This window comes from Mastomys coucha, unplaced genomic scaffold (genome assembly GCF_008632895.1).
Source record: "Mastomys coucha isolate ucsf_1 unplaced genomic scaffold, UCSF_Mcou_1 pScaffold22, whole genome shotgun sequence".
NCBI lineage: Eukaryota > Metazoa > Chordata > Mammalia > Rodentia > Muridae > Mastomys > Mastomys coucha.
In genome coordinates this window covers 49,628,731-49,644,017 of record NW_022196905.1, presented here as the reverse complement: position 1 = coordinate 49,644,017, position 15,287 = coordinate 49,628,731, and the positions used below count along the sequence as shown (strand labels likewise).

The window sequence follows — 15,287 nt, the reverse complement described above, 5'->3', positions numbered from 1 at the left end:
TATGGGGAAAGTATTGTGGGAAGGGGTGACCAGGATGGGGCCTGTGAACAGAAGGTAAAGTGAATGGTTTAAAAATATATAAAATTAAAATAAAACTATATACCAAGTTATCTCTTAAAAAACAAAACAACAATAACAACAACAAAAACTATAACAGACTGCTGAAAAATGCCAGATCATCTGTAGGTAAGTGAATTTTCCAAACTATGGGTTCACTAGCCTGCCAACTGTGTGTCACATGACTGAAACCTGATCAAATCAGTGAGCCTTTCATCAACCTGCTCTCTAGCCATAGTGAATGAGAAAATCCAGACAACACTGGTCCAGGCTGGCAAGAGCCATCATGTCCTTGAGCATGTTTGTAAGCTAAACATTTGATTGATGTTCAAGGCCACTATATTTGTGATAATTGGTACTATCTTAGTTGTGTCACATCATTATTACAATGTCTCCTACAACCGAAGACAGTAAAACTTTTATTTGAATTCAATATAGTATATTTGTCAAATTGAACATGTTAAAATTTAAGATTGCTATCCTGCTGTTTATTTAAACTGCCTTTAGGGAAACAGTGGAACAATTGACTTTCTTCCTTGGATTTTCCATGTAATCAACATTTACAACCTAAATTAAGTATAGTTATAATCTTAAAATTATGTTTTTTTCATAATCCTGACCTAGAGACCCAAAAAGCAGTGTGTGAGTGTTTGTGTGTGTGTGTGCATCTGTATTATGATAATCATTTGCTGAACACAGTCAAAACATATTAAAATATATGCTGCAAATTTGGAAGTAGAATATAGCTATTTTTTGATAAATGATGTTTTTAGTATTGGTAGGATCTGCCTGTGACACTGGAGTTAATGACTTAATCCCTTATAAAATTCTCCGTTTTATTTTTTTTCTTTATTTTTCTTTCTTGTACTGAACGATCGTTTATTGGGGAAAGTTGCATCAATCCTTCTTGGCCGTCACCTCCCTCATGGCTGCCAGCACGTTGCCTCTGGCTTTTTCTTTGCACTGATGTGTGTGCCCACCCTCTTCTTGATGAACTTGAGTGCACGCTTGTCCTTGGACACTTTGAGCAACTTCACTGCATGCTGCTCTTAGAGCATGAAGCTGAACACCTCCTAGATCATGCCCCACAAGAACTTGGTTTGCTTGATGAGGTGTTTGTACTGCAGTCTGCGTCTTGACTTACTGGTGGTCTTGATACCTTGTGGCTCTTGTTGAGGCCTTGGGGTAACACAGGGCCATGGCTGCTGCTCCCTGATGGTGGCCGGGAGAGGAAGAAGCTTCCTTTTTTTTCTTTAGTGGGCCAACAGCACATTTCGGTAGCCCTGTTAGAGTAATCTCTAATGTGTTTCATCCATGGAACACACCTTCAATATTTCCCTAGTTTTCTGTATAGCAGAAGCTGACTGGAATACCTAGCACACACAATGACATTAGCCAACAAGTTGATTTACTTTCGTTTTGAGGTTTCATAGAAAAAACAAATTTCCTACCCTCTGGAATCTTAGATGATGATTTCTAGAAAATGCTTTATACTTTTGCTTAGTTAAATTTCTGGTAGCATATTTACAACTACAAATCAAATTAATAACTTCTGTTTCGAAAGAACATTAAGTCTAGACTACAAACATGCACACACACAAACATACACACACACACACACACACAAATACACACATATTTTTGAGTCAGGGCTTCACTGGTCATTTCTGTATCTTACATGACAGTTTTAAGACATCTGAAGCCATAGTCGATCCAGATATCATGACTGATTGCTACTCTTTGCTACAACTTAAAAATCTATCTTTCAGCATCATAGGTAGAGACTTTAGTTGAATATTTTGGAGTAGTATTTTAGTCAACAAAGATTGATCCAATCATTAAGTGTTAATCTAAGAATCTTGGCTTTATTGCCTTACCTACAATTGAAATATAATTACATGAAAACCCATGAAGGAGGAAGGGTACTTAAACTTCTGAGAGATCTCAGATCTCTTGCAAGCTGTATCTATAGAAAATCCCAGCCCCGTGCATAATGACCACGTTTCTGAAGTGTGCTGCCAAGGAGTCAAAGATTAATTTTAGTCCCCTTTATTTTCCCCCTCAAGTCTAAGAGTGAATAATTTCCTAGCTAATTCTTTTTCTCAATGATCATTAAACTTTCAATGAATTCTCAGCTACAGTCTTAAATAGGATGGAATTCATTGTTGTATAGTAAATATAAATTTAAAGAAATAACGAGGTTTAAAATTTGAGTAAGGTTTTCACCAAGAGGAAAATAAAAATTGATTTTGCAAACCATTTTCTTCTCTGTTGATTTACATACAAATTATACAATAGAAGAGGTAAAACTTTATAGAAAAACAGGAATCTAATTACAAGTAAATACTGTTTTCCTCAATTTCAAGCATCAGAAAATGTGATAAAGGTTGTGATTTGACCCCAGTAAAGTAAAAACACCATCCCCTGTCATGTCACATTTACTATCAAACAATATTTGTTTCTCTACTATTTTTAAAATATATCAGATCAACTCTAAAGATATTTGAAAAGCAGAAATTATAAGTACCATGTGTGTTTACAATATGACTTTAAAAGTATTTGAACCACAAAAGCAATAAAGAGTTAGTAGAGGAACTAACTGCATAAAATAAATTTCAGTGACACCATTTCAATATAAGAATCTTCTATCTTCAATGTTTTTAGAAATGGATATTCATCATGGATTGCTATAAATAAGTTAAAACCAGTTCATTATATTTATGGGAATAGTTTATATTCATGCGAGGAATTCAGCAGTGAATTTTACCATGAACTTTATGAATCTTAAGCTTCTAGATAATAAGCACACACTAGTTTCTTTTACTGAAATGGAACTGACTTTGTATTTCCAAATTTGTTTTTATTTTCTTAAGTAAGAGATTTACTATTCTATGAGCTTCAAACCCACAAAGGCTTCACCATTTTCACTCTAGAGCAAATTACCAATATCTACCAACTGTTTATCTCATATATCTACCCATACAAAACTGAGCTATTACTGATTGGACCCATTACTGACTCTTGAGGTCCCATGAAGTTTGATACTGTCTATATGTTGAGCTATAACTTCTATACACTATTAGCTTTTGACATCTTTCCACTTAAAATTAAATTACACTTTTGAATCTCAAGTCACCATTCTAGTATCATCTTCTAGATCTGTTTTATTTTGGTGGACCAACTACTATGGCCTCAAATGATAGTTACACAATGAAATGATGTGGGACATGATGCGCATAACTCTATAATGACAAGGCCATCTGCAAATTAAGTGGTTCCAGAGAAACTATTCAGCATATGAAATACTCTCTGATGTACAGCTTTTCTGAGGACCCAATTAATCTGTAGCACTCCCACATAAAGGCGTTAAGAAACTGATTCATTTTGCCACAGAAGTTATGGTTTCCCCGTGGAATATACTGAGAATCAGAACTTGTTGAGAGAAACTTCTTGGGCTTATATAACTTCCAGTCTCAAGTTTAGTTACACTTTCTTACTTGTGGTGCAACTTCTAATATTAATTGTAGAGAAAGTTGATGATTAAATACAGTCTTGTGAATATACATTGTCAAGACCTGTATATTTTTTAAGAGTGGTGTACACTCATTAAGAATGTGTGATTCTTAGCCCAGTTTGGAATATTTTAGCAGTTTCCAATGCATTGTCAGTAAAAGTCTGACTTTGGTATGTGAGAGTCACATACAAATAGCAACTTTTATTTTTATGAGATCAACATTCATTTGATATTCTCTTTCATCTCTTCCACTGCACTTTCTCTCATGGCTTCCTGCTGGTTAGGTTCTCAAACTTCAGAGTTGTATGAGTGTCTGGAAAAATCATCTTTAATCTACATAATATCACTAAGGCTGTGTCTATGATCCTATGAATCTCAACCTTGGAACTCAGCAAGTTCCAAGGAAATTGTTGAAAAACACAAATGCTGTATGTCCATATTATCTTATGGGCTCAACTTCAGGATCCATTTCCTCAGTTTGAGAGTATTATAGAACTACATTGTGAAATGCATGTAATTTCAGTGGGGCATATGTAAATTCAATCTACTGAAGGAAATATAAGTGTGAATGAATGAAGTTTGAGGTTTCATTGTCAATATTAAAAAAAATTACTATAATTTGTTGGCTACTGGAAATTACTATTGGTTTCATGGAATTCTAACAGCAGTTAAAGTAAAAAAAAATAGTAAAAGAGAAAGTGTTTTTAAATATTAGGAAAGTGTGATAGATGAGAAAAGACCAAAAGTCACAAAGTCAAATGTTTAGTTTTGGGAAGAAGACTTTCCTGAGAATAAAACTAAATAAAAATTAAGCAAAAAAAACTATATGGGGAAATAGGAAAAGAAGTTTAAGCTAAATGGCATGGGAACTAGTTTGTTTATGAGTGAGAACACTGTAATCTCTTGAGAAAGAAATGAATACGATCAAAGAGTAGAAACACAAGATATAATGAGATAAAGGGAAGTTGTCCACTAGTTCCTAGATGACTCCAACAAAATCAGAATATTGAAAAAGCACTTAAACCTCTGTTTAGGAAGAAAGACCCATTCTGTTCTCAAGAGGGAAGTGTCCCCTACAGTCACAACCATTTCTGAATTCAGAATCCTTTATAGCTAGTATGTTTTAGGTAAAATCCAAGGACCTCCCTTATGAAATATACTTCCTCTTAAGACAAATGAAGACTTTAAGGCTTACCAGTTTAGCTCCTCACCAAACTCCCTTAGAGTCTTAGCTACTTCCATCTTTTGATTCTTGAGGCTGAAGGATGGTTATCTCCACTGTCTGGTCATCTAATTTTAATATTGTAATCTCTCAACCACTGGTACTAATAATTTTCCTAGGCATAATGACTATATTACTATGAAAACTTGTTTATGATAAAATTATCTTAACTCATTTCTCTGTATCATATAGGGAAAATTAATCTGTGAGACAATTGCCTAGCTCATGTTAGTAGGGAGCTTGCTTAGCTAATCATGAGTGGATGATACCAATGGATCCATAAGCTTTACAAGTAAAAAATTTGAATCAGGCAAATAAAAATTTAAAAAATTAAAAATATATGACAATAGGGAGACAGCAAGAAGTCACGTCAGTTTTTAGTATCAAGAAAATGAATATAGATGAGATTGAAAGTTGAATTCCTGATTTTAATGGACATATACAGTTTTTTGGCTACGTGTCAAGTGTCTAATAAATTTTCTGTATCTCAACATACTTCTTTTTTCTTTAGTAAATACCTCTTCGTAAAGAATTATATGATATCCTAACCTGTGAGTTACTTACTCAAGATTCCCAAGGCAGTAGTGAAAAACCTTCTGAGATTTTCTAATGCTCCATTCTGAGTATTTTTGACCTTGACATAAAATGATTTGGCTTCCTTCGTATAATAGCTGTCTCAATTGGGAATCTGTCATTAAAGGTATGGATAGCAACAGACCTTTTAGAGCTCAATGAAAATTTCACATGATCTGATAAAATATCTGTATTTTACAGCAGAAAACCCAGTTGGCAAGAAAGGTTAAATGGTTCATCCAAAGTACTCAGTTCACTTCATCTCATCCAACTTCAAAATCCATCCATTCACTCCACAATACTAGTAGATTTACTGTTATTAAGAATGAGACACTCACTTTACACGCAGTCAAAGAGTCATTATAAGTGATGTATTATGTAACTTCCTCGCTTGCTGGCTGGAGACCTTCATTCACACCTTATGAGTTTTCCATCATCACTTTAGTGTCAAGGTTATCCACCAAATTAATGCGAAAACCTGCTGTTCCTCTCTTCCTCTCTCCTTCCACACCTCTGAAGCTTCTACCCTGTTAGCAGCTTGCATGTCCATTTCCCTTCTAAATTGGCTTCTCAGTTAGAAGTGACTTTGCGACTATAATACTGCTACTACTTACTAAGAAATTGCCTGAATTTTCATAAGAAGGCTTCAAAAAATATCCAACCATGAGAAATGAGTGTTTATAGAATGCACACTATGGGAGGAAATTTTCCCCACTACTACTCCACCTCACACCTACACTATGCCTCTGGTATCAGATTGTTTTTACCTAAAGATGGAAGTGTCTCCTGATTTTTACTGGAGATGTGTTTGGTTTTGGTTTGCTATAAACAGAAGTGAGAAAAAAATAAAAACATGTGCATGAGAAAACTCAATTCTTCCATGTGTAGATCAAGCATGGTAGGATTCCCTCCCCTTCCCATTATCCTACCCCTTTCCTCCGCTCCCCACCCTTCCTCCCTCCCTTCCTTCCTTCCTTCCTTCCTTCCTCTCTCCCTCCCTCCCTCTCCCTCTCTCTTTCTTTCTTTCTTTCTTTCTTTCTTTCTTTCTTTCTTTCTTTCTTTCTCTCTTTCTTCCTTTCTTTCTTCTATCTTCCCTCCATTTTCCCTTCTCTTCATTTAAGGATTAAGTTGCTATCATTTGAAATAGAAAGTCTTACCTTTGACAAACTGACAAAATTATCTACTTTTTCATACCATTTTCCCCCAGAATTTTCTACATGAAAAGTTGTATCTAAGATGTATTGAAAATTAACATGAACTTTGTAAAACAGGTTTAAGATATCACAATCACCTATAAGGAATGGAAAATGCTACTTTATTCAAAGCACTACAAAGAAAAAATGTATAAAAATGATGTATTTGAAAGAAACATACTTGTTGGTTATTTAATATTTGGTTTGAATTCAATATATACTATTAACTGATATTTTGCAAGTTTTTAGTATTTCACAAATATATTCTAAAATATTTCAAAAAATAACCTAGTATTGCCTTTCATAATAATTTTCTTTCACAATAATTATCTTTCATAATAAATGTCAATTAGGTCTATTATGTCTATTATCATTTGTGTAGAACAGTCTCTTTCCTGACACAAATGATCTAGGTTGTCTTCTCTACAGTTTCACTAGAAATAGTTTAGTTAGTAAGGTAGAGCTAACTTAAATAGCCTATTTGGCAGTGTTCAATGATATATGATCTTTTTATATAGTAAGAGCCATACCATTCTTTAAAGGCTTTATTTTTGAAAAAGTATTTGAATTAGCGTGTCTTTAAAATATACAATAATATATATATCGTAATTGTGTTGTGTTAAGTAGTTAAGAAGATATTATATTTTTGAGATTTGGTAAAAGGATGGATCAATAGGTAAGACTACTGATTATTTTTCTAGAAAATCAACAGTTAATTAAACTGAGGTTCCAGCAGTCACTGCTGTTTTTTTTTTGTTGTTGTTGTTGTTTTGTTTTTGTTTCTTTTTTTTACTCATATGAAAAACGTTTTAAAACATTAGTCAAAGGCAATATACTTTTTCTAAAAGTTTCAGTGGGAACACTAGACACACACTTCAAAATCGTTTATATGTGTCTTTGTTTGAGAGGCTATATGTTACATTACACAAAGCATAGGAATATTTTCATGATTACAAAAGTGTTTTAAATTTGTACTAATAAAACACATAGAAAATATTAAGCATAATCTAGGACTATAACTATGACATTTGTTTCATACCGTATTTTCCTCACTTTCTTTGTGGTTTATAAGATTTGGAGGCCTGTTTCTACCAACTACAAAGGACAGTGATTAAAAGATACTTATTGCTTTATCACACACTTTGGGTGACTAGAGTGTGACTTTACAAGGATGATCCTTATCTGAGTGTAACCCTTTCTCATGCTCTTCAGTGTATTTGAAAAAGTTTATAATCTCACATTAAGTATATTGGAATATTTGTCTCAAAATATCAGTAAATTACTAAGTGTTTAAAACCATGGCCATAAGCCACTACACAGAAAATAGGCAAAACCCAAGGAGTAAAATTCATAAGTTCATATAGGTTAGCAAAATCATTTCTAAGTAAATTATCAGTTTGAAGAAAATTACACTTAATATGAGTAATTCATTTTAAGTAAGTACCAATACAAATTTAACATGATAAATATCAAATCTATGATGAGATAGCCTATATTAACATCAAATAATCAATAATCCTAAAGTACTCACCATAAAATGAAAATAACTAGTTATTTATTCAAGGTCTTTACTATTAAATTAAATACTATTAAATTTTTAGAATAGAGGAATAATTTTGTATGGAGGCACATATTTGTCATAAGAGCAATTGGAAGTTAGAAGAAAGAAGATCAAGGGTTTAAGTCTACCTGTTTTGAAGCCATAACTGGCTATAAGAGATCTTGTCTTAGAATGTATAAACTAAATGACACATAACCTAGCAAAAGGATGAAAGTAAAAAAATATTAAATTGCTGAAATCTTTTTAAAAATTACAAACCATGAGAGCTATTTTTCATGTAAATAAAATATACAAATGAAAAGACAAATCAAAAGAAGACAAAAGTATTGAAAGTTACATTTATCAAAATTAAATCATTATTTCTAATTCTTTCCATGAGGTGCCTTCTGTCAGAAGATTACACCACCATATTGTCTACACACACTCTAAAATTAAAGATAAAGTGTGAATAGACATATTTCATTATATTTTAGGAAAGAAGACCTTGATTTTTCATTTGAAAGTGAAAAGTATGAGAGATTAAGAAATTCAATACATATTTTGAGCTGTTTCATCATCCAAAAGACATAGAATTCTTAATAGTTTTATAAACTGAATCCTTCAATGTATATTATAATAATAGTTTTGTTTAAATTTTATACTGTTTGAGCTATGGGAAGTTAGTTTGACATTGAAAAAATTAATCAAATGTAACCACATGAAAGAACAAAGAGTAAAATCTAAAATAGTCTTTTGGAATAGATACAATAAAAGCATTTGTAAAATGAAACAGTCATTCATGTATTTTTAAAAGGTAGGTACCTGAGGGAACTTTCAAAATGTGAAAGTTTCTCTGACTCTCAGAGAAAACTTATGATAAAATGTAGGAAATCTTCCCTTTCAAGTGCTTTTAAAAGTGAATCTCCTGCTAGATCCACTTCACTACAATATTTTACTTTAATGACTAGGTAGTTCAGTATAGCAAGTAAAGAACAAACTTTGAAAGTAAAAATAAGACCCTCAGAAAACATAGATTATATTTTTGTACATAGAAATTCCAAAACAAGAATCAAGAAATTCTTTCATATTTATGCATGAAGATTACTAGGTATACCAGTGTGATATTTAAGCAATAAATTTTTTAAAAAGTGTGTATGTTGCCGAGCAGTGGTAGCACATGCCTTTAATCCCAGCACTTGGGAGGCAGAGGCAGGCAGAGGACAGCCAAGGCCACACAGAGAAACCCTGTCTCAAAAAACAAACAAACAAACAAAAAACCAAAAAAAGAAAAAAAAAAACAAAAAAAACCCAAAATGTGTGTGTGTGTGTGTGTGTGTGTGTGTGTGTGTGTGTATTTTTGTGCACATGTGCTTGTGTGAAAACATTTGCTTTTGTGTTGTTTGGAAATGAATCTAGGATTTTATACATGTTATCCAATAGACATTCTACCCAAATTCTATCTTCATTCTGAAAAATTTTTGGATATTACTACAAAGCATCAAACATCCAGAAATGAACAAACGTAATATCTGAATAACATATGTAATAAAATAAAATGGAATGCTACTCAATACAAGTATATGTTGGTGGGAAATTTGCAAATATACACTTTGACTTCCAATATAGGAGGGCTGAGTCAACAAGACTTAAGAAAAACAGAATGAAAATTAGCACATAGCACTTCACTCAAGGAACAAGTAAACATGGATATAGAGATGTGATTAATTTGTGCTATGAGAGCATAAAAACCTGAACTCTACTTCTTCTTCTTTTTTTTTTTTTTTGATACTTTCCCAATTCACATCTCAAATACTCTCCCCCTTCCTGGTCTCCCAAAACTCCCCCTGCCCATTCCCTCACCCTTCCCCCTGCTCACCAACCCATATTCTCCTGCCTCCTGATGCTGGCATTCCCCCTCACTGGAACACAGAGCCCCCACAGGATCAAGGGCCTCTCTTCCCATGGATGACTGCCTAGGCAATCCTCTGCTACATATGCAGCCTGAGCCATGAGTCCCACCATGTGCACTCTTTGGTTGTTGGTCTAGTCCCTGGGAGCTAAGAGGACACTGGCAAGTTCATACTGTTGTTCGTCCTATGGGACTAGAACCCCTCCACACACACACAGCTCCCTAAGTCCTCCCTCTAGCTCCTTCACCAGGGACCCCATGCTCAGTCCAATAGATGGCTGCGAGCATCAACCCCTGTATTAGTCAGGAACTGGCAGAGCTTCTCAGGAGACAGCCACATCAGGCTCCTGTCAGCAAGTACATGCTGGCATCCACAATAGTGTTTGGGTTCAGTGACTGCACATGGATGGATCCCCAGGTCTCTGGACTGTCATTCCTTTAGTCTCTGTTCAAAACCCTGTCCCCGTAACTTCTTCTATGTGTACTTCGTTCTCCCCCTCTAAGAAGGACTGAAGTATCTGCACTTTGGTCTTCTTCCTCCTGAGCTTCACGTGGTCTGTGGATTGTATCTGAACTCTACTTATTAATCTGCACATAAAACCATAAACAATCAGTGATGGAGACAGAGGAATTACAGGAACCAAAGATCCTGAAAGCTATCCTAGCTGAAATGGTAAGCTATGGTTTAGCAGGAGACCCTATCTCTAGATTATGTCATTACAAAAGCACTAAATATTGAGGAATGAACAAAATTAATATCTGAATAACATGTAATAAAATGAAATGGAATGCTACTCAATACAAATACATATTAGTGGGAAATGACATCATCATGGGGCTAAAGAGACAAGCAAGCCGGGCGGTGGTGGCGCACGCCTTTAATCCTAGCACTTGGGAGGCAGAGGCAGGCGGATTTCTGAGTTCGAGGCCAGCCTGGTCTACAGAGTGAGTTCCAGGACAGCCAGAACTTTACAGAGAAACCCTGTCTCGAAAACAACAACAACAACAAAAAAAAAAAAAAAAAAAAAAAAAAAAAAAAAAAAAAAAAACAAGAGACAAGCAATAGCAGTGATCTACATAGGCACATGCATGAGCTTATATACATGAACAATTACATGTACATGAAAATACATATGCACATACAATTATGTAAAACACATTTTGCCTCATTAGTAATAGGATAAAAAATAATATTACAGCCACAATAAAATATCATCCTAGAAAACTTTGAGAATTTTTTTGAGAATATAGATCTGTGACAGCATATTGATTCAATGTTTCCACTTTCTTTTCTTAAAACATGGTATGTAGACTCTAATTCTGAGCCTTGGAGTCTGGTGTGACTGTCTGACCTTGTTGAGATTGGAGCTTCTGAGAGCAGTGTCCAAAGCAGCATCTGCATATCTGAAAGCTATGATGAGTTTCAAGGGCCCACCAACATTCCAGCAGCTGCTAAGAAGAAGCCTGCTGAAAAATGAAGCCTTGACCATCTCTGTTGTGCAGGACCTGCCCATGCAACTCTTCCCACAACTCTTCAAGGATGCATTTACCAGCAAACAACTTAACATCCTGAGGCAGATGGTAGCATCATGGCCCTTCCCATGTCTTCCTGTGGGAGCCCTGATGGAGACTCCTCATCTGGAGATGCTGAAAGCCATGCTAGATGGCTTTGATTTGCTGATGGCATTAAAGGATCAACCTAGCAGGTGGAAACTACAGGTGGTCAATTTGCAAGATGCACTCCATGACTTCTGGAATGGTTGGGCTGGATTACAGTATGTAGTATGCTCTCCAGATGTCTTTGGCAATAACCAATCAGTGGGAAATCATCCCATCCTAGGGAGGAAACAGACCATGACTATATTGATGAACCTTTCCCTTATGTCCTGCGGTCCCTCCAAATACCTAAAATATATATATCGGTGGCCCAAGCAGAGAAAAAATGTGATACAGGTGATCTGTCAGAAGTTGGAGTTTAGGGCCATTCCTGCCTATGACCCACTGCCTGTTTTGAAGGTTTTTGATCCAGTCTCAATCCAGGAATTGGAAATAATCACATGCTGGGGCATATATACCTTTGCATTGCTAGCCCCTGGTCTGAGCCAGATGAAAAACCTCCAGAAACTCCTTTTCATGGAAATCAATATACCTTTGGATAGGCCTCGGGACCTAGAGAAGAAAGCCTCGTGTTTTAGAGAAATCTTTCCCCAGTTCTCCAAACTGCAGAAGCTCCAGCATCTCTATTTGAATAACTTCTACTTCCAGTATGAACACCTGGACCAAGTGCTCAGGTACTTGGAGAGTCCATTAGAGACCCTTGCTATCACTCAGTGCATGTTGTCAGAATCAGATATGAAATATCTGTCCCAGTGTCCAAATATCCATCAGCTCAAATGTCTGGACCTGAGTGGTATCACCTTCATACATGTAAGTGATCAATTTCTAGGAATACTGCTAGAAAGACTGAAAGCTACTTTGCAGACTGAAGAGCTACATGCTCATGAACTCAGAAATTAGTGCCCTCCTGCCTGTGTTGAGCCAGTGTTCCCAGCTCACTGAAGTCAATTTTGTGAAGAATTTCTTGTCCATGGACAGCCTGAAGAAGCTGTTGCGGCATACTGCCAACCTCACACAGCTGACCCTGGAGAAGTACCCTGCCCCTCATGAGGTCTATGATGACGTTGGTGATGTTATTCCAGACAGATTTGTACAGCTTTATTCAGAGCTTATGGACACACTCAAGGGTATAAGGCAGCCAAAGCAGGTCTGCTTTGTGAGTAAGAGATGTTTACATTGTCAGAAATTCTGCATCTACAATTTTGTTGGGAATATATAAGGTGAGGTCATTGCTAGACTCTGATAAATGGAAGGCAGATCTCTAGTGAATCATTAGAGACATAGACCATGTGTATTCAAGCATTTTTGGATGTACTTTGGAAAGATAATTATTATATTTTCTTTGAATTTTATTCAAATTCTTCTGATTTGAGGTAGTTGTTTTGAGATGGAAAACCATGAGCTTATTTTCAGCCTAATATCAACAGTACAGACCAACCCTTGAACAGCAACTATATTTGAAAATTGTAGGGCTTGCATTCCAGCACTTTCATGAGGGATTATAGAAGTGGGGAAGGGGATAAAGAGAGAGGACATTATAAAGAGCATAATAGACTTGAATAGGAGGGCTCAGTGTCATTCTGCCTCTGGAAGACATCCACCTTTTCGTTCTCCCCTTACACACTGTTCTGCAGTATATGGAGATATATTTTTATGAAGCATTAGTCTGACTGAACCTATGAGTATTTTTGTATTAGACTGCTATCATTGTTTACCTGTGTCTCTTTCTTGAGGAGGTCCTGCAACTTGATATTATCTTCTACCCCCACCATTAGGATTGTGATTACTCATAGTTTCGAATAAATTAGTTTTGAGTAAGAACAAAAAAAAACCACGGTATGTATTTTCTCATAATTTAACACATGTACATAATGCAGTTTACTCACTCTCAATTCCTTTCCTCCTTCCATTTGCCTCCTACTGCTATAAAACACCACTTTTTTTAATAAGTGCTGCTCCTTTAGTTGTCTTAATTTTTGTGACTTGCTGATTTTAATTAGGTTTTCTTGCATGAGGGAAGGAGGTTCTTTTAAAATAATTTTATATTTGCTGAGAACTTTATACATAAACCTTATATCTGCATCATCCTTGCTCATCCCTCTCTAAAGGTCAAATCGCATCTTTGATTATTATTGGTACATATGTGTACATATCTGTGTATATATGTATATATGTGTATCTATGTATATGTGTATGTGTATCTAGGTAAATATATATACCAATATGCATATGCACATGTATATATGTATTTTTATATATGTGTGTCTATGCATATGTATATATGATGTATATGCATCATGTACATATCACACACATTTATATGTGTATGTATATACATATACACATATACATAGATACACACATATACATATATATGTACACATGCACACATATATATATATACACACACACATATGTATATATATATATATATATATATATATATATATGTATATATTACCTGCTGGGACCATTTAGCTTTGATGATATGTGCATATGTCCAGGGCTTACAACTTTAGGATTAGACAATCTATGAGAAAACTCCTCCCTAAAGTAAACTAATTTTCCTCTGAACAGATATTGGTCATTTATGTCACTTATCTAGAAATAATATCTGGTGGACATCCTCCCTGTTCATACTGGTATGTCAAGTGATGTTGTCATCATGATGATCTTATACAGGCAGCTTATTGTTGAAGTATCATTGGTATATTCTCCTTGTTGTGTCTAGTGAACAATATCTCACATCAGAAGTCCTGAACCTCTGGCTCTAAATGCTTTTCTGCTCCTCTTTGTCATGTTTTTTTCTATAAGTCTTATTTGTAGGAATTTCTCACAGGTATTTTCTGAGTGGTAAGTAGTTATTCCCTTGAGTGTTTGTAACTTAAGAGTAGCTATAACTACTGAAGAATATGTCTTCCTCTCCTACAGAAACCTTTCATTTCCAATAACTTTACACAGGGCATTCAGAGCTTCCCAGCCAATCAGAAAGGAATGCTTGAGCAGATAACCACCCCTGCTGTGAGTTCAGCACTGCAGTCAGAATTTCAGAGGAAGGCATTTCAGTCTGCCCATTTTGATGTCCTCTCTCCCATAAACTTTTCTAAAACTTGGAAATGTTGGTTAGATGTCCCATATGGCTTCACTTATTCTCAGCTCTCTGAACAGCTATGTGTCTCCACATTGACCACCAAACACCACAAAGAGAAGTTATCAAACCATTGCTGAGAGAAGTACTGAATTTTGGGTATAATTACAAATATTTACAAGGGAGTTTAATGGCACATCCATCTACTAAACAATAGTATGAGTTTCCTGGCCATAAGCTTTGATGAGGTTTACAGTATGATGAATAAATAACTCTCATGAAATTGCACTCAAAAACAAGCAGAAGAAAGTTGGATACCCAACCACATCACTAATGGGAACTTGGTATTGTAGCTTAGGAGGTTCTCTGGTGGATAAGACCATGAATCACTCTTTTCTAACCTAGCTCCAATATTTTAAGACATACACTACTACTATCTAACCAGGTAACATATCTCATGAAAGATATAAATACAATGGACTACTTCTGCTTTAGGGGTTAGTCTGTAATTCATTCACCAGTACGATATCAGTGAGTATAATGTAGAGAACTATATCCTATGATTAGTCTTACT

The 15,287-nt window shown here is 35.3% G+C and overlaps 1 protein-coding gene and 1 pseudogene across 1 annotated transcript; one reads left to right on the top strand and one right to left on the bottom strand.

Moving 5' to 3' along the window:
• Positions 1–954: 954 nt before the first annotated feature.
• On the bottom strand, positions 955–1,257 carry LOC116070651 (annotated as a pseudogene).
• A 10,167-nt stretch (positions 1,258–11,424) lies between these two features.
• On the top strand, positions 11,425–12,844 carry LOC116070720 (PRAME family member 12-like). The gene is given in 2 exon segments (XM_031342169.1): positions 11,425–12,491; positions 12,493–12,844. Coding segments are annotated over 2 exon segments (1,419 nt in total).
• The last annotated feature ends 2,443 nt before the right edge of the window (positions 12,845–15,287 follow it).